General features: G+C 47.6%; 1 protein-coding gene across 9 annotated transcripts in view; it reads right to left on the bottom strand.

Moving 5' to 3' along the window:
* Window positions 1–15,741, bottom strand: part of LOC113885851 (opioid-binding protein/cell adhesion molecule) — a 1,067,028-nt gene that overhangs the window by 22,601 nt on the left and 1,028,686 nt on the right. For 4 of the 9 annotated variants that reach the window (XM_027531591.1, XM_027531597.1, XM_027531595.1 and 1 more), the window contains 3 exons: window positions 13,881–14,015; window positions 13,380–13,500; window positions 12,761–12,912 (listed from right to left, as the gene is read on the bottom strand). In XM_027531591.1, coding sequence (XP_027387392.1) covers window positions 12,761–12,912; window positions 13,380–13,500; window positions 13,881–14,015 — 408 coding nt within the window. Of the gene's footprint in view, window positions 1–11,847; window positions 11,875–12,760; window positions 12,913–13,379; window positions 13,501–13,880; window positions 14,019–15,741 lie in introns of all 9 variants that reach the window. The other 5 variants (XM_027531592.1, XM_027531598.1, XM_027531590.1 and 2 more) reach the window with 3 other exon arrangements.

A 15,741-nucleotide genomic window follows, 5' to 3' on the forward strand; every position in this document is an offset into this window, starting at 1 on the left:
TTCCTCCCTAAGGGACAGTCCCTCTGTGGCCACGGTCCTTCCACCAGCAGAGTGAGAGAAGACTGGGAAGAGTAATCTCTGATCTCTTCTCCCTTAGCGTCTGGAGTTACAGAATGGCTGGACACTCTATATCTGGTCCCAGAAGGGACGGCTGGGTCGGGGGGCAGCCAGAAGGCCTTTTACAGTAGGTACAAGACCACCACCATGCAGCTTTCTGCATGCCAGCATGCCATCTCCTGAGAGAGTAAAAGGGCACCAAATGTTCCTAGACTAACGTTTCCCTATTTTGGCCTCATTCCCTAAGCTGCTGCAGGAAGTTTTATTCTTTAGTGAGTGTGATAAGCCCTGCACTAAAGCATCAGACAACATGGCAATTTAGAAGTGTCTATGGCCCATCAGTGTATGAGAAAGGGCCAAGCTGCTCTGGCCAAGCAGTTCACCAAACCTACTAGGTTAGAGATTAAACTAGCCTTGCTTTCTTCCTATGGGTCCTGGACACATTTGAGATTTGGCAGTTGGGACAAATGCCAGTGCAGTGAGGGGCCACAGGAAACCTTCTGGGCTTTGTTCAAAGCTGACAGAGGAGCTCATGTGTATGTACCACATTGTAGGTTGGCGAAATGTAAGACAGAGGCCTTTAGCAGCGAATGGATTCATTAGTGAAACTTCAAAGTAACCCTGATTCTATCAGAAATGAGGGAGTGGGGAGAATCTGGGTTGGGTATCTCCCATAGGTTTTTTTTTTTTTAAATTGGAGGATAATTACTTTATAATACTGTGTTGGTTTCTGCTGTACAAAAACGTGAATCAGCCATAAGTAAACATATATCCCCTACCTCTTGAGCCTCCCTTTACCCACCATCCCGCCCCTCTAGGTCATCACAGAGCACTGGGCTGGGCTCCAGTGCTTAACAGCAACTTCCCATTAGAAATCTGTTTTACATAAGATACTGTATACGTTTCAATGCTAGTCTCAATTTGTCCCACCCTGTCTCCTGCAGGTTTTCTGTATCTGAAGGTCACTGACCTGATTATGTAAGTGCTTCTTTGTGCTTTAATACAGAAGCAGTGGTGGATGGGTGCTGTTCAGCAAATTGGCATGCCCCCCTTGATTACTTTTATGCCTCTGCCCTACCTTGGCCTCACTGCTTTGTCCCTGCAGCCCTAAACCTTTTGGGGTCAAAGTCACTGGTCCCTAGAAAAGTGCGACTAATGGCTGGGACTTGGCTTCAGACCGACTTGGGTTTAAATCCTGACTCTGGGGCATGCCAGCTCTGTGATCTCAGAGTGCTTTCAGTTTCTTCTTGAAAACAGGGCTCATAATGCAGTTTTCAGATAAAGAAATGGAGGGGTCAGGATGCCATCTGGTAGGAAGCAGACACGTGGCCATGGGAAGGACTGCTCTCGTGGGTCCACACCCCCTCCCTTCCACTGCCGAGTTGTGGCCGTGCGTGCTAAGTTGTTTTAATCGTGTCTGAGTCTGTGACCCCAGGAACTGTAGCCCACCAGGGTCCTCTGTCCTTGGGATTCTCCAGGCAAGAATCCTGGAATGGGTTGCCATTTCCTCCTTCAGAGGATCTTCCCAACCCAGGCATTGAACCTGTGTCTCCTGAAGCTCCTGCATTGCAGGCGGGTTCTTTATCACTTAGCCACCGGGGAAGCCCCTAGTTGAGGCTAAGGTTAGCTTATTTAGTAGATCTTTTCCAAATGCATTGATGCTGAGCTGGGTTTTGGGAGGTGAGAGTGAAGACGTGAGACGGGTGACAGAGGTACTGGCTGGGAGGACCTAGGAGGTGCGGGGCGCTGAGCAGGGCGATGAGCGAGGGCCAAAGCCACGTGCTGCGGCAAGTCTGAGGAGAAACAGACCCCACGCTGGCCTCAGAAGCCACGCCATCCACCCAAGAACTGGGTGCTATTGCTGCCATGTGCCAGCTTCCAAAGAGAAGGAGAGGCTCAGCCTCTGCCTGCACATAGCCTGCTGCTGCGGCTGCTGCTAAGTCACTTCAGTCATGTCCGACTCTGTGCGACCCCGTAGACGGAAGCCCACCAGGCTCCCCTGTCCCTGGGATTCTCCAGGCAAGAACACTGGAGTGGGTTGCCATTTCCTTCTCCACACAGCATAGCCCCCTCTAGTTTTTGGTTGTTGTTAATGCGTGGTTTGTGTGTGTGTGTGTGTGTGTGTGTGTGTGTGTGTGTGTGAGATGTGGGATTTTAGTTCGTGACCAGGGATTGAACTCATGCCCCCTGCAGTGGATCTGACAGGGAAGACTCCCTAGTCTCCATTTGGATCTACAACTCCTCTGCCTTCACCTAAATCAATAAACAAACATGTTTTAATCCCTCACAGATTCTGAGAAGAACGCCCTTTGAAACAAAGCAGCCCAATCTCCCTTTCATCTCAGGAATGCCTTGCCCTTTGGATAGTCTAAGAGGACTAAATTTAGGAGTCAGGGAGAACTGAAATTGAATTCTTGTTCTGCTATTTATTAGCAGGATAACTTTTGTTTTTAAATTTTAAAAAATGGAATATAATTGCTCGGCAATGTTGTGTTAATTTCTGCTATACAACGAAATAAACCAGCTATAAGTAATCGTATATCCCCTCCCTCCTGGACCTTCCACCCACACCCCCTTCCACCCCTTCAGGTCACCGCAGAGCACCAAATGGAGCTCCCATGTGCACGCTGTCTAGCAGGAAGTAGCACAATGACTTGGAGGAGATGGTTAACATCTCTGAAGCAGTGATTTTCATGTATAAACTCTGTGGGGAGGTGATTTTTTCATCTGCACAAGGATGCTCTGAGGATGAGTTCAAATGACATATAAAATCACTCAGACTACATAAAGGATGAATAACTACTGGGTTAATCAGAACTAGGGCCATGGTAGCTAGTTTCTAAAGTAGCATCTTCGGTGGGGCTCATGATTTAAATAAAGATGCCCTGTGTACACTGGATTCTCAAAGTTAATTGCCAAGCATACGTGACTCTGGCTTAGCAAGCACGTAACTGGTCTCTCCTCACAAGACCAGAGGTGGCTCCAACCACAGGTTAAGGCTTCTCAGGGAAGGCCACTTACTCTGAGGAGGTATAATTAGAAGCCCAGCTCTATCTGGGAAATCCCCACATTCAAGAAATCCTTATTTACCCTTAACAATGACTCAGTCCAACAGAATGACTCTTATAAACATCAGACTTAATTACATATTTTTTCAGGGATAAACTAAAAGTGAGAACACATTACTATGTCCTTTCCCCTCATTTCACCCTCCTCATAGCTAAAAATGTATTGCTTCCTTCATTCCTGCTGTTGAGCACCTTTGAAAATAAACTCTTACTGCTGCTGCTGCTGCTAAGTTGCTTCAGTCGTGTCCGACTCTGTGCGACCCCATAGACGGCAGCCCAGCAGGCTCCCCCGTCCCTCGGATTCTCCAGGCAAGAAGACTGGAGTGGGTTGCCATTTCCTTCTCCAATGCATGAAAGTGAAAAGTGAAAGTGAAGTCGCTCAGTTGTGTCCAACTCTTAGCAACCCCATGGACTGAAGCCTACCGGGTCCTCCATCCATGGGATTTTCCAGGCAAGAGTACTGGAGTGGGGTGCCATTGCCTTCTCCATAAACGCTCACACAAAGACACAAAGCCACAAAATCAACCATGAATGACATAACAATGACAACTAAATACCTCGGGGACATATGCAGACAAAAATGAGCTAATCCTTGGTATACAGAAGAGAGAAAAAGACAGAATGATCAAGAGATAAATTCCAGAAATGATAAACATCAGAAAGGTCAATCATTCTGTCCGTGTTGTCTGCACTGGAGGTAAGGTTTTTATGGCCATGTGTGAGGCCCAGCAGTGGTAAGACAAGTAAATAAAGAAAGAGGCAAACAAACAAATGAATAAAATAAAGTTCACTTGCAGAGGCTACTTACTTTGTTGAATTAAATATACTATACCTTATAGATTTTTAAAAAGCAAATTTGGTCGAGGACTTAGCATAGAATTAACCTGCAAACCCAGTTCTCTGGAAAACAAGAGTGGCTGACCTCAAGGGCAGGCTGATCACACTCTGGAGGAACAGGGGTTGAAAATCAAAGTAACCAAACTCAGCACAAAGCTCCCAGCAAACTACATAAGCATATGGATGAGATCCTGCCCTGCAAAAGGTTTTGAAGTTTAAAAATTGAAGAGCCCAGATACATTTTTTTAAAGTAGCTTTGATATTAATTTCTTATTTCGATATTAATTTCTCATTTAAATGCTTTCTTCTATGCAATCATCCGCTTTGTTTTTTCAGTCTCCTAACTTTATTGAGGCTTTCAATGGCTAAGTCAAAGATCTCTCTTGGTAAATGCCACATTTCTCTTGAAAATACGTGGGTTATTTTCAAATGTCTTTTGATATTGATTTCTAGCATAATTCCACAGAGATAAGAGAACAGACTCTGTATGATTTCAATACCTTTAGACCATGAAATTTTTACACCTTGTTTGATGTCCCTGGATATGTTCCAGTGTCTCCTGGTTTATAGTCTATGGGAACTTGAATAGAATTTGTATCCTACTGTTATGTGAAAATTATATAAATCTTAATTATGTTGAATTGTTTCACAGTGCTTTTCAGGTCTACTATATCCTTCTACTTCTGTGTATATTCATTAATGAATTTTCAAGAGTTTGATATTGAAACTCCAACTAACAGCCTTATTTACTTAAAAAACCGTAATATATAGTGGAACTATGTGTACTTTGTTCTGTATTCTCCAGGTCTCCTGTAAATGCGTTGTCATACTTTCATATAAATTAAGAGAAAAACTGGAGGGTCCATTACAACTGAGAAAGGTACTGAAACGGCCCCCTTTTTCTTCCTGTGATTGCAATGAAAACTGGGCACAGTTCTTCAGCAAGAAATTCGATAGCAAGGTGTGGCTGTAATCCTACTAAAATAGCAGGTGGTAGTATGGTCATCCGGAGAAGGCAATGGCACCCCACTCCAGTACTCTTGCCTGGAAAATCCCATGGACGGACGAGCCTGGTAGGCTGCAGTTCATGGGGTTGCAAAGAGTCGGACACAACTGAAGCGACTTAGCAGCAGCAGCAGCAGCAGTATGGTCATCACAATAAGAGGAAAAAAAAACCACAGGAAAGTTGAACATGGTAATAGCACAGTGAGATCAAGGAAGCATCTGAAATCTAAGAAGATACACTTTTGTTCTGAAATTTAGATGAGTTTTATGAGTGTGAACTATGTGACCTTCCTAATGAGGAACCAAAAGGATAATGATGTTCTTGGTGATTAAAAGAGGAGCGAGGAAATCTAATTAGACGATGCATGTGTTACTCTTGTTGGGGAAACGTAAACCTCTTTTCAGCAGGGCTGGCTGATGAAGGTGCATCACTTGCTATCAAAGGGAGCTGTTCCTCCATTGTCTTTAATTACAGCAGAAACAGGGCCTGGTATTGTTCTGCAAAGAAGATGAACCAGGCTTCACGCTCTAGGAAGGCGTGGGGATAAAGAGGTGAAAATGGCAGCCATCCCACAAAGCCCAAGGCCTAGGAAGTTCATAGCAGAAGTTAAATCAGACCCATCAGCTCATCACAGCCCTGAAAGAGGCAAGGCTCTGGTCTGTGCTGAACCAGAAGCTCCAGCGTGTGCTGACATCAGCACAGCCCAGCACTCTGTGTTAAAGCCTAAATGCTCTGGCTGACGGCCAGATGTCAGTGATTCAGACAGAGGGGAGCAGGGTGCGAGGGAGTGACAAGGAGTCTCATCAGGAATGAAATGTGAAATGTCTGCATATTTTTTCCCTAATATGTTGACATTTTGCAGGTTGGGGAAAATACAAATGATGCTGCTGCTGCCACCAGCCAGAAGCATTGGCGTTTCTCTCTGACTCATTCCCTCCCACCTGGATTTAAATAGTGGATTTGGAAAATAAAAATCATACATGTTATCAGCAGGAAATGGACAAGCATGGACGTCTCTGCAAGAAGAAACCACTTGATGAGCACCTTCTTCAACAGTCTATCAGGATGTCTCCCTTTTACTGCCTTACATTCCCTTACGTTGCCTCCCTTACAAGGAAGACCCGGTTGGAGGGGACCCTAAGTTTCAAATGAGAACTGGGACATATGGTGGGGCTGGAATGCAAGGGATAGTGTGAGAGCAAGGTGTTGATTTGGCCTCCTTGTGGGGCGGTGGGGGGAAACTATGAGACTGTTAGAGTATTTGTCTTCCCTTTGGTTAGTGAACACTTTCACCCTTTATGGAGGCTGTTATGGATTCCCTGTTGACTGGAAGATATATTTATTAATCCACTCAGGATTAATAAATTACTGGACAATAACTATTACAAGGTTCAGGGCTATATCCTTCCGTGTAGCAACAAATACAAGCCTAAAGGTAAACTATCAAGAAAATCTAAACAATGGGTGTACGATTCTTCAGTGGGACTCAGAAATGCTTGGTAGATGGGGTACCATTAAGGAGAAGCTTCCAAGGTAAGTGCAACTTAGGCAGAGAAGAGACAAATGCTTCCCTCTGTGACCCTACAACACACTGGAAGAGACTGGGTACGACGGGTTAGAAAGAAGCACGGGATTGAGGCCAGACACACTTGGGTGCAGAACCTGATGCTAAGGCGTCCTTCCATGGTGGGCTTTCTATCTGAGGCAGGAAGGAATTCATCACATGGCTCAGATCCTCTGAGCTCCAGGCATAGCTTCTTCAGAGGGTTCTGAGCTGTCTAAAGCCATGTCTGGCCAACACCTACTAGCCAGTAGCTTCTTCATTCTTCTGATGTAGCACTTATGTTCTATGTTCTACTGTAAATGCCTGTTTACTTTCTTGTACAAGGTTGGGAAGTGTGTTCCTCTCCATATCTCCATATCTCCATATCTCAATCTGACTCTAATTCCCGCATACTAGGCTCTAAGCAAGCATTTGCTGATGGACAGAAGCTGGAATGTGCTGGGATCCAGGGTCCCAGGCAACAGAGGGGGTTGTCTAGAGTGGTGGGTGTGGAGAAGGCCGCAGGGAACGTGGCGACACGATGGAGGTTGATCCCAGAGCAAGGCTGATGTCAGGCTTTTCTGGGAGGCAGGTTTCAGCAGGGGGTGAATAGGTTGACTCTGAGTTTGGGAAGGGTCACTGGGCCCCGAAGTGGCAGATTGATGAGATTACCAAGGACAAGGGACCCACACATCGTAAAAGAAGCTCATGACTAGACATGGCACCTGCTCCGGGGTGAGTGAAGGGGGTGGGCAGAGGTAGTGGGAGGAGTGGTGCTGGGGTCTGCTTTCTTGGACCTGTGGGCTGACAGGCGTAGGGAGTGGGGGGACAGAAAGGTCAGGATGACCACAGAGATTGTAGTGAGGGGTGGGTGTGAAGATAAGGTGTACATTTGAGGCGGGGGAGGAGGTGCCAAGGAGAGAAAGATGGAGCTAGCCCTGACAGAACATTCAGGCGGCAGAGCGGCCTGTGATTCAGAACTGAGGAGAGTGTTAGGGACATAGATGGGAGGCTCCCAGACAGCTGCCCAGAGACTGGCCGGCTCCTGGGGGCCCTGGCCTCCCAGGGAGACCTGCGCACGGAGCATATCTTCAGGGCTGTCCTTGGAGACTTTCATTCAATGGCTCTGGGACCAGGCCCATGGGCCTTCATTTCTGAAGCACCAGAGGCGAGGTCTGGGGGCTAAGACAGGGTTCCCTTCAAAGACGCCCGAGGACACAGAAGACCCTGCCCCTCTTGCTGTAATGCCTTCCCTGGGCAGACGGCAGAGGGGCTAGATGCAGCCTGAGACCGAGAGGGAGGAAGAGAGCCACGTGGCTGCATCATAGAAGATGGAAGCAGGGGGCTGGGGCCAGGAGGTCTGGGGCCGAGGGGAGTCCGGGTGTTCGGGGGGGAAATGGGCCATGAGGCTGAGGTCTGACTGTCTGGACTGGAGGTGAAGGGAGAGGAGATGCTGGGTCCTCGATCCCTGTGCCCAGCCCTCAGGTTGCACCTGGAGCCACCTGGGGAAGGTGAGGTTGTTGGGAGCCTTTATGGAGGAGGGGGTGGGGGGCAGGCTGTGGCCAGCTTTCCAGGGGCTGCCCTAGGTGAGGCCGGCCAGGCTGCAGGAGAAGAGCTGTCCGGCTGCCTCTAGGTGAAGAAAATCCGGTCTGAAGAGCCAGCCTGACATGTATATTTATTCTGGAGGAATGCCATTAGCAAAAGAAAATAGAGATTCTGTCCTCATGGCTTCTGGGGGCAGGGGAGGTAGACTGTCTTCCAGGCTGCTCCGAGGGACTGAGACTTTGCCTGAGGGAAAGAAATCCTGAGCCCAGATGCTGCCTTCACTGGAATACTTTGCCATTCTCTTATGCAAGGAAAAGATTCTGAGGAGTGGTCCCTAGTCCTGGTACTTAACTCAGAGCTCCTCATTTGTGTCGCTGCAATTTCACAGATGAATCTGCTCTCCTTTCTGCACCATCCCCTCCTTTCCGGCTTGTTTGCTTCCCTGTCCCTCTCCCCCGCCAGTTCCAATCCAGACGTTCACGTGGCCCATCGCGTGCCTCACGGTCTCTGCAGTGCCGGATGTAATCAAGTTCAGATCTTCCCTCCTTGCACCCTAAGGACGGGGGAGGGGAGGTTCTTGCCCAAGACCCAGCGGAGGCAGAATGGGCTGGCAAGTCTGAGAAAGTGAGTGGCTTCCTTGAGGGTCAGAGGTGTGCCCAGCACACCGAGCCCACCCACCCCGGCTTCATGCGGTCCTGCCAAGGCTCTAGGATGTCAGGGCCGGGTGGCCTTTGGAGGGCTCATCCACTCCAAGAAGTTTACGGATACTTCCAGCAAGTTGCTTTCAATAATAAGAACAGCTGCTGCCATCCCCAAGGTTATGGACGTCAGGCTTTGGAGATCTACTTCTGACCCTGCTTTCCTTTTGTTTTTTTTTTTTTTTCAAAATAGAGACTTAGAAAGCAAGAAGGAATACTGGAGTGTGTTTTGTTCTGTTCTTACATTTTACAGGCACCATGGAACAGAGGGCATCATGGTGTATGCCAGAGGCAGGTCTGGTACCCAGTTTCCCCATCCATCCCCATGTTGGTCTGTTCTTTACCTTCTGCTGTCCCTCTAGTCCTGACAGTGGCCCCGGGGCTGAGCAAAGTGGACAATCTGAAATGCTGCTTTGAGCTGGCACTCTGCTGGTGACCTGTCCTGTCTGTGTGGTTTCTGGAGGGGCAGCAACTGGTGGTGAGTGAGGAAGAAACATCCCACAGCAACGGCAGCCACTTATTTATCTCTGAGCATCACTCGCCTACCTGGGTTGTCTCTCCTTTTTCCTAAGCACTTCCTGTCTCAGCCCACTACCTCCTTAGCCTGTGTCTTCTGCCTTCATTTGAGATTGCTTTCATCTCATTTTCCTGTGTTCTGTAAGTGTAGGCAGAAACTATATGAAAGATGTTTGTGTGAAAGGCCTGTTATGGGTGTGTGTTGTGATGGATTCACACATCACTTCAGGGCCCAAAGAGTCCCCACAAACCCAGCTCACAGTCCTTGAGGGCAGACACCAATGCACGCCTGGGGATGCGGCATGTCTGTGTGTGGGTTTGGGGGGTGTGAGCAGATGGCGTGTAAATGCTCAAATGGTCCTTTAAAAGAATGTGTTCAGATTACATAGAAGATGGGAGATAGAAATGGAAAATGAGTTCAAACAGGCTAACTGCTGACCTGGGCTTCATGTGGCTGGCTGCCCTGGGATATGAAGCTATGTCTTTCCCATGAGCTGAACTGTGTCCCCAAGCTCACATGTTGGAGCCCTAACTCCTGATGTGTGTTTGGAGACAGAGCCTTTAAAGAAGTGTTTAAGGTCAAGTGAGGTTATAATGGGTTTCCCAGGTGGTACTTGTGGTAAAGAATCTGTCTGACAATGGAGGAGAGGTAAGAAATGTGAGTTTGATCCCTGGGTTGGGAAGATCCCCTCGAGGCGGGCATGGCAACCCAGTTCTTAGGAAATCCCAAAGACACACGAGTCTGGCAGGCTGCAGTTCATGGGGTCTCAAAGAGTCAGACAGAACTGAAGTGACTTCGCATGAGGTTATAATGGTAGGGCCCCAATAGACAGGATTAGTGTTCAAATGATAAGAAGACACCCCAGGGAGCCCTTCTTCCTCATCTCTGGCCATCTCCATGCCCCATCCCACCATGCTCAGAGGAAAGGACATATGAGAATGAAGCTGGCATCTCCAGGAAGAGCACCCCCATCCAGTACAGCCAATACAGGTCTTCCTGGCTAACCTTGGCCTCTGGCCTCCAGAACTGTGAGAAAATCCATTTCTGCTGTCCCAGCCTACGCTCTTTCATTATAGCAGCCCTGGCGGGAGAGTATATCTTTCATCTCCATGAGCTGCTGTCCTCGGCTGGGACACACCTCTCTCCTGAGTTCACAGGGGCACAAGCACCCGGGCCTCTAGTGGTCAGTCCTGGGCTCCTCCTGTCGGCCACACCCCCACGGGCAACCCCACCAGCTCACGGGGTCACGGCAGGGTCAGTGGCAGGGCAGCACCCCAACCTCATCCTTTGCCAACCTCATCAGCTTTATCAAGACCAAGGGATGGACAATCACAGACACCAAGGTGTGGGCAGAGCCACTGGCCGTGAAAATGGCAGATCCAGAGCTGGGAGAGGAGCAGGTCAGAGCCGACTCCTGGTCTGGACGATTCAAGTCACGGTGGCTGAGATTGGTCCTCGATAAGGAGGGCTGTGTGGAGGCTTCCCCTCAGCCTGGGAGTGTGAGTGTGAGTGTGTGTGTGTGTGTGTGTGTGTGTCTGTGTGCCCTTGTTTCACGTCCTCTGGTAAACATTCTAGCACTGAGGAGGGGTCTGGTCTGGGTCTCATCAATACTTCTTCACTAGCTACATATACCTTAGTGTCACTTAGCCTCTGGGGTCCTCCTCTTATCCATCTTTAAAACAGGCTAATAACCTATTCTTACACAAAACTAGCATGATGAGTGGAAACCAATTGATATTTGATAAATGGTAGGTATTATGACTGTGATTCATGGGGTCGCAAAGAGTCGGACATGACTGAGCAACTGAACTGAACTGAACTGAGGATGATCATTATGAACATGACCCAAGTACTCATATCTTAAAATGAAGCTTTCAGAGTTAAGTCATTAGCCCTTTTTGCTTTGGGCTGGAGGGATTATCTTGAGGGACAGGGAGGCCTGGCCTGCTTTAGTCCATGGGGTCACAGGGAGTCAGACATGACTTAGTGGCTAAACAACATTAGGATGACTTCCCCAGGAAGACAATCATCTGATAAGCCGTTTGGTGTCTGGGCTGGGTTCCCCTAGTGCCATGTACAAATAGAATACACATCCCTGTTAAAAGCCACCAAGTAGAAGTTTATCATTTTGGAGAGATCCCTTCTCCAGAAATGAATAATGATATTTCATATGTATGTGTGTAAAAGCCATCATGGGCTTCCCTGGTAAAGAATCCACCTGCAACCCAGGAGATGCAGGTTCAATCCCTGGGTTGGGAAGATGCCCTGGAGAAGGAAATGGCAACCCACTCTAGTATTCTTGCCCGGGAAATCCCATGGACAGAGGAATCCGGAGGGCTACAGTCCACGGGGTCACAAAGAGTTGGATACAACTTAGTGACTAAACAAAAACAACAAAAGCCATCATATTCTACATGTTTGTTACCTAAACTGTGCACACCAGCCCCCTGAAGTCTATCCAGTAAGGAGAAAAAGTCAGGGAGGAGGAGCAGGCAAGCCTATCTTGGAACGAGGCTTAACATCAAAAGCATAGGCATTCAGGCAGGCAGAGGAGTGAAGGAACATGCGGTACCCACCTGCCACTGCTGATGAGGGGCTTATTTCTAAGACACACACAGCACAATGCACACACAATGCAGAGAGAAAACAAGAGACATAGATCACACATTTCAGATGGTTGGTGGACAAAGTTTAGTTCATGTCAACGCTGAAAGCTGTTCAGGGTCTGAGGTCCATATGAACAATGAACACCTTTCCTTCCTAGTTACCAGACAGTTCCCTCTTGCCAAATCTCGGCAAATAAACACACACATAAACACACGGACCATCACAACCAGCTGGGCCTGGCCAGTGGGGTAAAATGTTGCACGAGGAGATGGACATGACAGTGTGAGAATGGAGGGAAGGCAGGATGAAGGCTCCCGAGGGGCCATTCGGGTCTCTGGGGCCCCCTCACCCTGTGTAGGAGGGGGAGACCCTCAGAGAAGGGATGGATGTCCCAGCTGATGGCCCGATGAGGACCAGCCTCTTTCTCTGTTCATTCCAATGAATGAGAACATGACATGCAGTCAATATGACAGTTAGGATGGCAGAGTTGACCTGGTTTACAACTGCAACTAGAACCCCTAGAATCGTACACTCTTCCTGTAGGGCATCTTAACACTATATCTAATTTACTTCTCAGACTGAGAGTGCTGCAGCTGAACTCTTCTGTGGTTCCATCTTGTTTAAGGCAACCACTGTGCAACGTGGTTCAGAATTCAGTTCACTCCTTTTGTAACGTGGAAAGCTCGCCTCATGATAGACCAGGAGCTATCGGTTGCCTTGTAAACACCACAGCATCACAGGCTAAGAGAATGACCAGGTGGGGTGGTGGGTTGCGCTCGCATCTAAGGTGGAGGGGGGAGCAGTATGGATGGATACAGGCCAGCGGATCTCGCCTTCCTCCCCTGCCCATCCAAGCCCTGCGTCCAGGCCTCCTGCACTCACCATACAGTGTGATGCTGGCATTGGTAATCCCAAGCTTGTTCGTGGCCACACAAGTATAGTTCCCATAATCCTTCTCTGAGACGTTGAAGAAGGTCAGCGTGGATATGTGGCCTTTGTTCTCGATCCTCATGCCGTCCAGGCCGGTGGCCAGCCTGCAAAAGAAGAGGAGGTACTGTGGGTCTGGTTCCACTCATGGAGTGAGGGGGCAGGCAAGAGGGGCCGGGGATTCACCCCCAGACACACAACTCTCCTCTGCACGAAGCCCTTCCCTCCAACTAACCCAGCGCCTCTCCCTCCAGCCATAAGCACCACAGTCTCCATCAGGGGTGGAAAGGGAAGGTGCCCATGCTCCCAGGCTGCCTTCTGGAGTTCCTAGTCCTTCAAGATGGCCCCATCTACAGCTAATCTCAGATTCTGAAACAAAGTCGATCCACATTGCCCACTTCCCAACTTCCTCTGCTTTTTGTTGCTGGTTCTAAAAGGAGGCTCTGTTATAATGGAGGCTGTCATCAGTTTGGTTTTGCCGTATCTCCCCCCTGGACTCCATCGCCCTCCTTCTGCGTGGGGCATCACCCATCAACTCTGCTTCAGACATGCCCCGTTTCTGCTTCCAAGGTACCTGGTGTCTTCCTTGAACCACTGGAACTCAGCCATGGGCACTGCCGAGGCTTCACAGCTCAAGATGCCCTTCTGGCCAACGGAGACCCCTGTGTTCTTGGCTTTGGAGATATAGGGGGGGTCTGTGGGGGGATGCGGAGCAAGGCCATAAGACAAATGAGAGGCAGGACAGTTGACAGTCACCTGCTGTATATACCCCCTCCTCCAGCTAAACAACCATCTATCTTAGGAAAAGGACTTCTTGCTTGAAGATACTGCATTTACCCGGCATCTTCTTCAAGCCTTCAAATGAACCCAGAGTTAACAATTCTCCCCATTAGCTAAAAGCTCTGATGGTCACAGGAAGGCCCCGTGGCCCTGGAGATAGTGATGAGCACAAAGATCTGACACAGTGTTTTCCTGTTGGAAACAGCTTGGGTCTATTAAGAAAATGGCCTTGCCATTGCTTGTCCGTCCCCATGCCCTCCTGCCCCCTGGGACTCCCGACAGTGGATCCACTCACAGTTGACAGTGATCTTTACTTTCCGCACGTCAGGGGCAGCAACATCATTCAAGGCGCTGCACTCATACTCCCCGGACTGGTCACGTTTGATGTCAGAGATTTCCAGGTATTCATCCTCACTCACAAAGCCCTGGCCTTCTGGGAGGCAAGAAACAGACAGAGACAATCAAGAACCTATGCAACTGGGGACATAACTGTATTTCCATCTAGAATTTAGAGAAGGAATGCAAAAATCCACAAAATAGGGTTTGAACCTCAACTCGAAGATTCTAGACATCTGTTGGCCCCAAAGTATTTGAAGAAATTCTCTGATTGAATCTTGGGTCAATACATTTGGGTCCAAGTCACTTTAACTTTTCAGATCATTTGTTAAGAAGGGCATATCATTCATTTTTAAAATTTTTTATTTTATTTTATTTTTTAACTTCACAATATTGTATTGGCTTTGCCATATATCAACATGAATCCGCCACAGGTATACACGTGTTCCCCATCCTGAACCCTCCTCCCTCCTTCCTCCCCGTACCATCCTTCTGGGTCGTCCCAGTGCACCAGCCCCAAGCATCCAGTATCGTGCATCAAACCTGGACTGGTGACTCATTTCAAATATGACATTATACATGTTTCAATACCATTCTCCCAAATCATCCCACCCTCTCCCTCTCCCCAGAGTCCAAAAGACTGTTCTATACATCAGTGTCTCTTTTGCTGCCTCGTATACAGGGTTATTGTTACCATCTTTCTAAATTCCATATATATGCATTATATACTGTATTGGTGTTTTTGTTTCTGGCTTACTTCACTCTGTATAATAGGCTCCAGTTTCATCCACCTCGTTAGAACTGATTCAAATGTATTCTTTTTAATGGCTGAGTAATACTCCATTGTGTATATGTAACACAGCTTTCTTATCCATTCATCTGCTGATGGACATCTAGGTTGCTTCCATGACCTGGCTATTATAAACAGTGCTGCGATGAACATTGGGGTACACGTGTCTCTTTAAATTCTGGTTTCCTCAGTGTGTATGCCCAGCAGTGGGATTGCTGGATCATAAGGCAGTTCTATTTCCAGTTTTTTAAGGAATCTCCACACTGTTCTCCATAGTGGCTGTACTAGTTTGCATTCCCACCAACAGTGTAAAAGAGTTCCCTTTTCTCCACACCCTCTCCAGCATTTATTGCTTGTAGACTTTTGGATCACAGCCATTCTGACTGGCATGAAATGGTACCTCATAGTGGTTTTGATTTGCATTTCTCTGATAATGAGTGATGTTGAGCATCTTTTCATGTGTTTGTTAGCCATCTGTATGTCTTCTTTGGAGAAATGTCTATTTAGTTCTTTGGCCCATTTTTTGATTGGGTCATTTATTTTTCTGGATTTGAGCTGTAGGAGTTGCTTGTATATTTTTGAGATTAGTTATTTGTCATTTGCTTCATTTGCTATTATGTTCTCCCCTTCTGAAGGCTGTCTTTTCACCTTGCTTATAGTTTCCTTTGTTGTGCAGAAGCTTTTAAGTTTAATTAGGTCCCATTTGTTTATTTTTGCTTTTGTTTCCAATATTCTGGGAGGTGGGTCATAGAGGATCCTGCTGTGATGTATGTCAGAGAGTGTTTTGCCTATGTTCTCCTCTAGGAGTTTTATAGTTTCTGGTCTTACATTTAGATCTTTAATCCATTTTGAGTTTATTTTTATGTATGGTGTTAGAAAGTGTTTGAATTCTTTTACAAGTGGTTGACCAGTTTTCCCAGCACCATTTGTTAAAGAGATTGTCTTTAATCCATTGTATATTCTTGCCTCCTCTGTCAAAGATAAGGTGTCCATAGGTGTGTGGATTTATCTCTGGGCTTTCTATTTTGTT

This window comes from Bos indicus x Bos taurus, chromosome 29 (assembly GCF_003369695.1).
Source record: "Bos indicus x Bos taurus breed Angus x Brahman F1 hybrid chromosome 29, Bos_hybrid_MaternalHap_v2.0, whole genome shotgun sequence".
NCBI classification, from domain to species: Eukaryota; Metazoa; Chordata; class Mammalia; order Artiodactyla; family Bovidae; genus Bos; species Bos indicus x Bos taurus.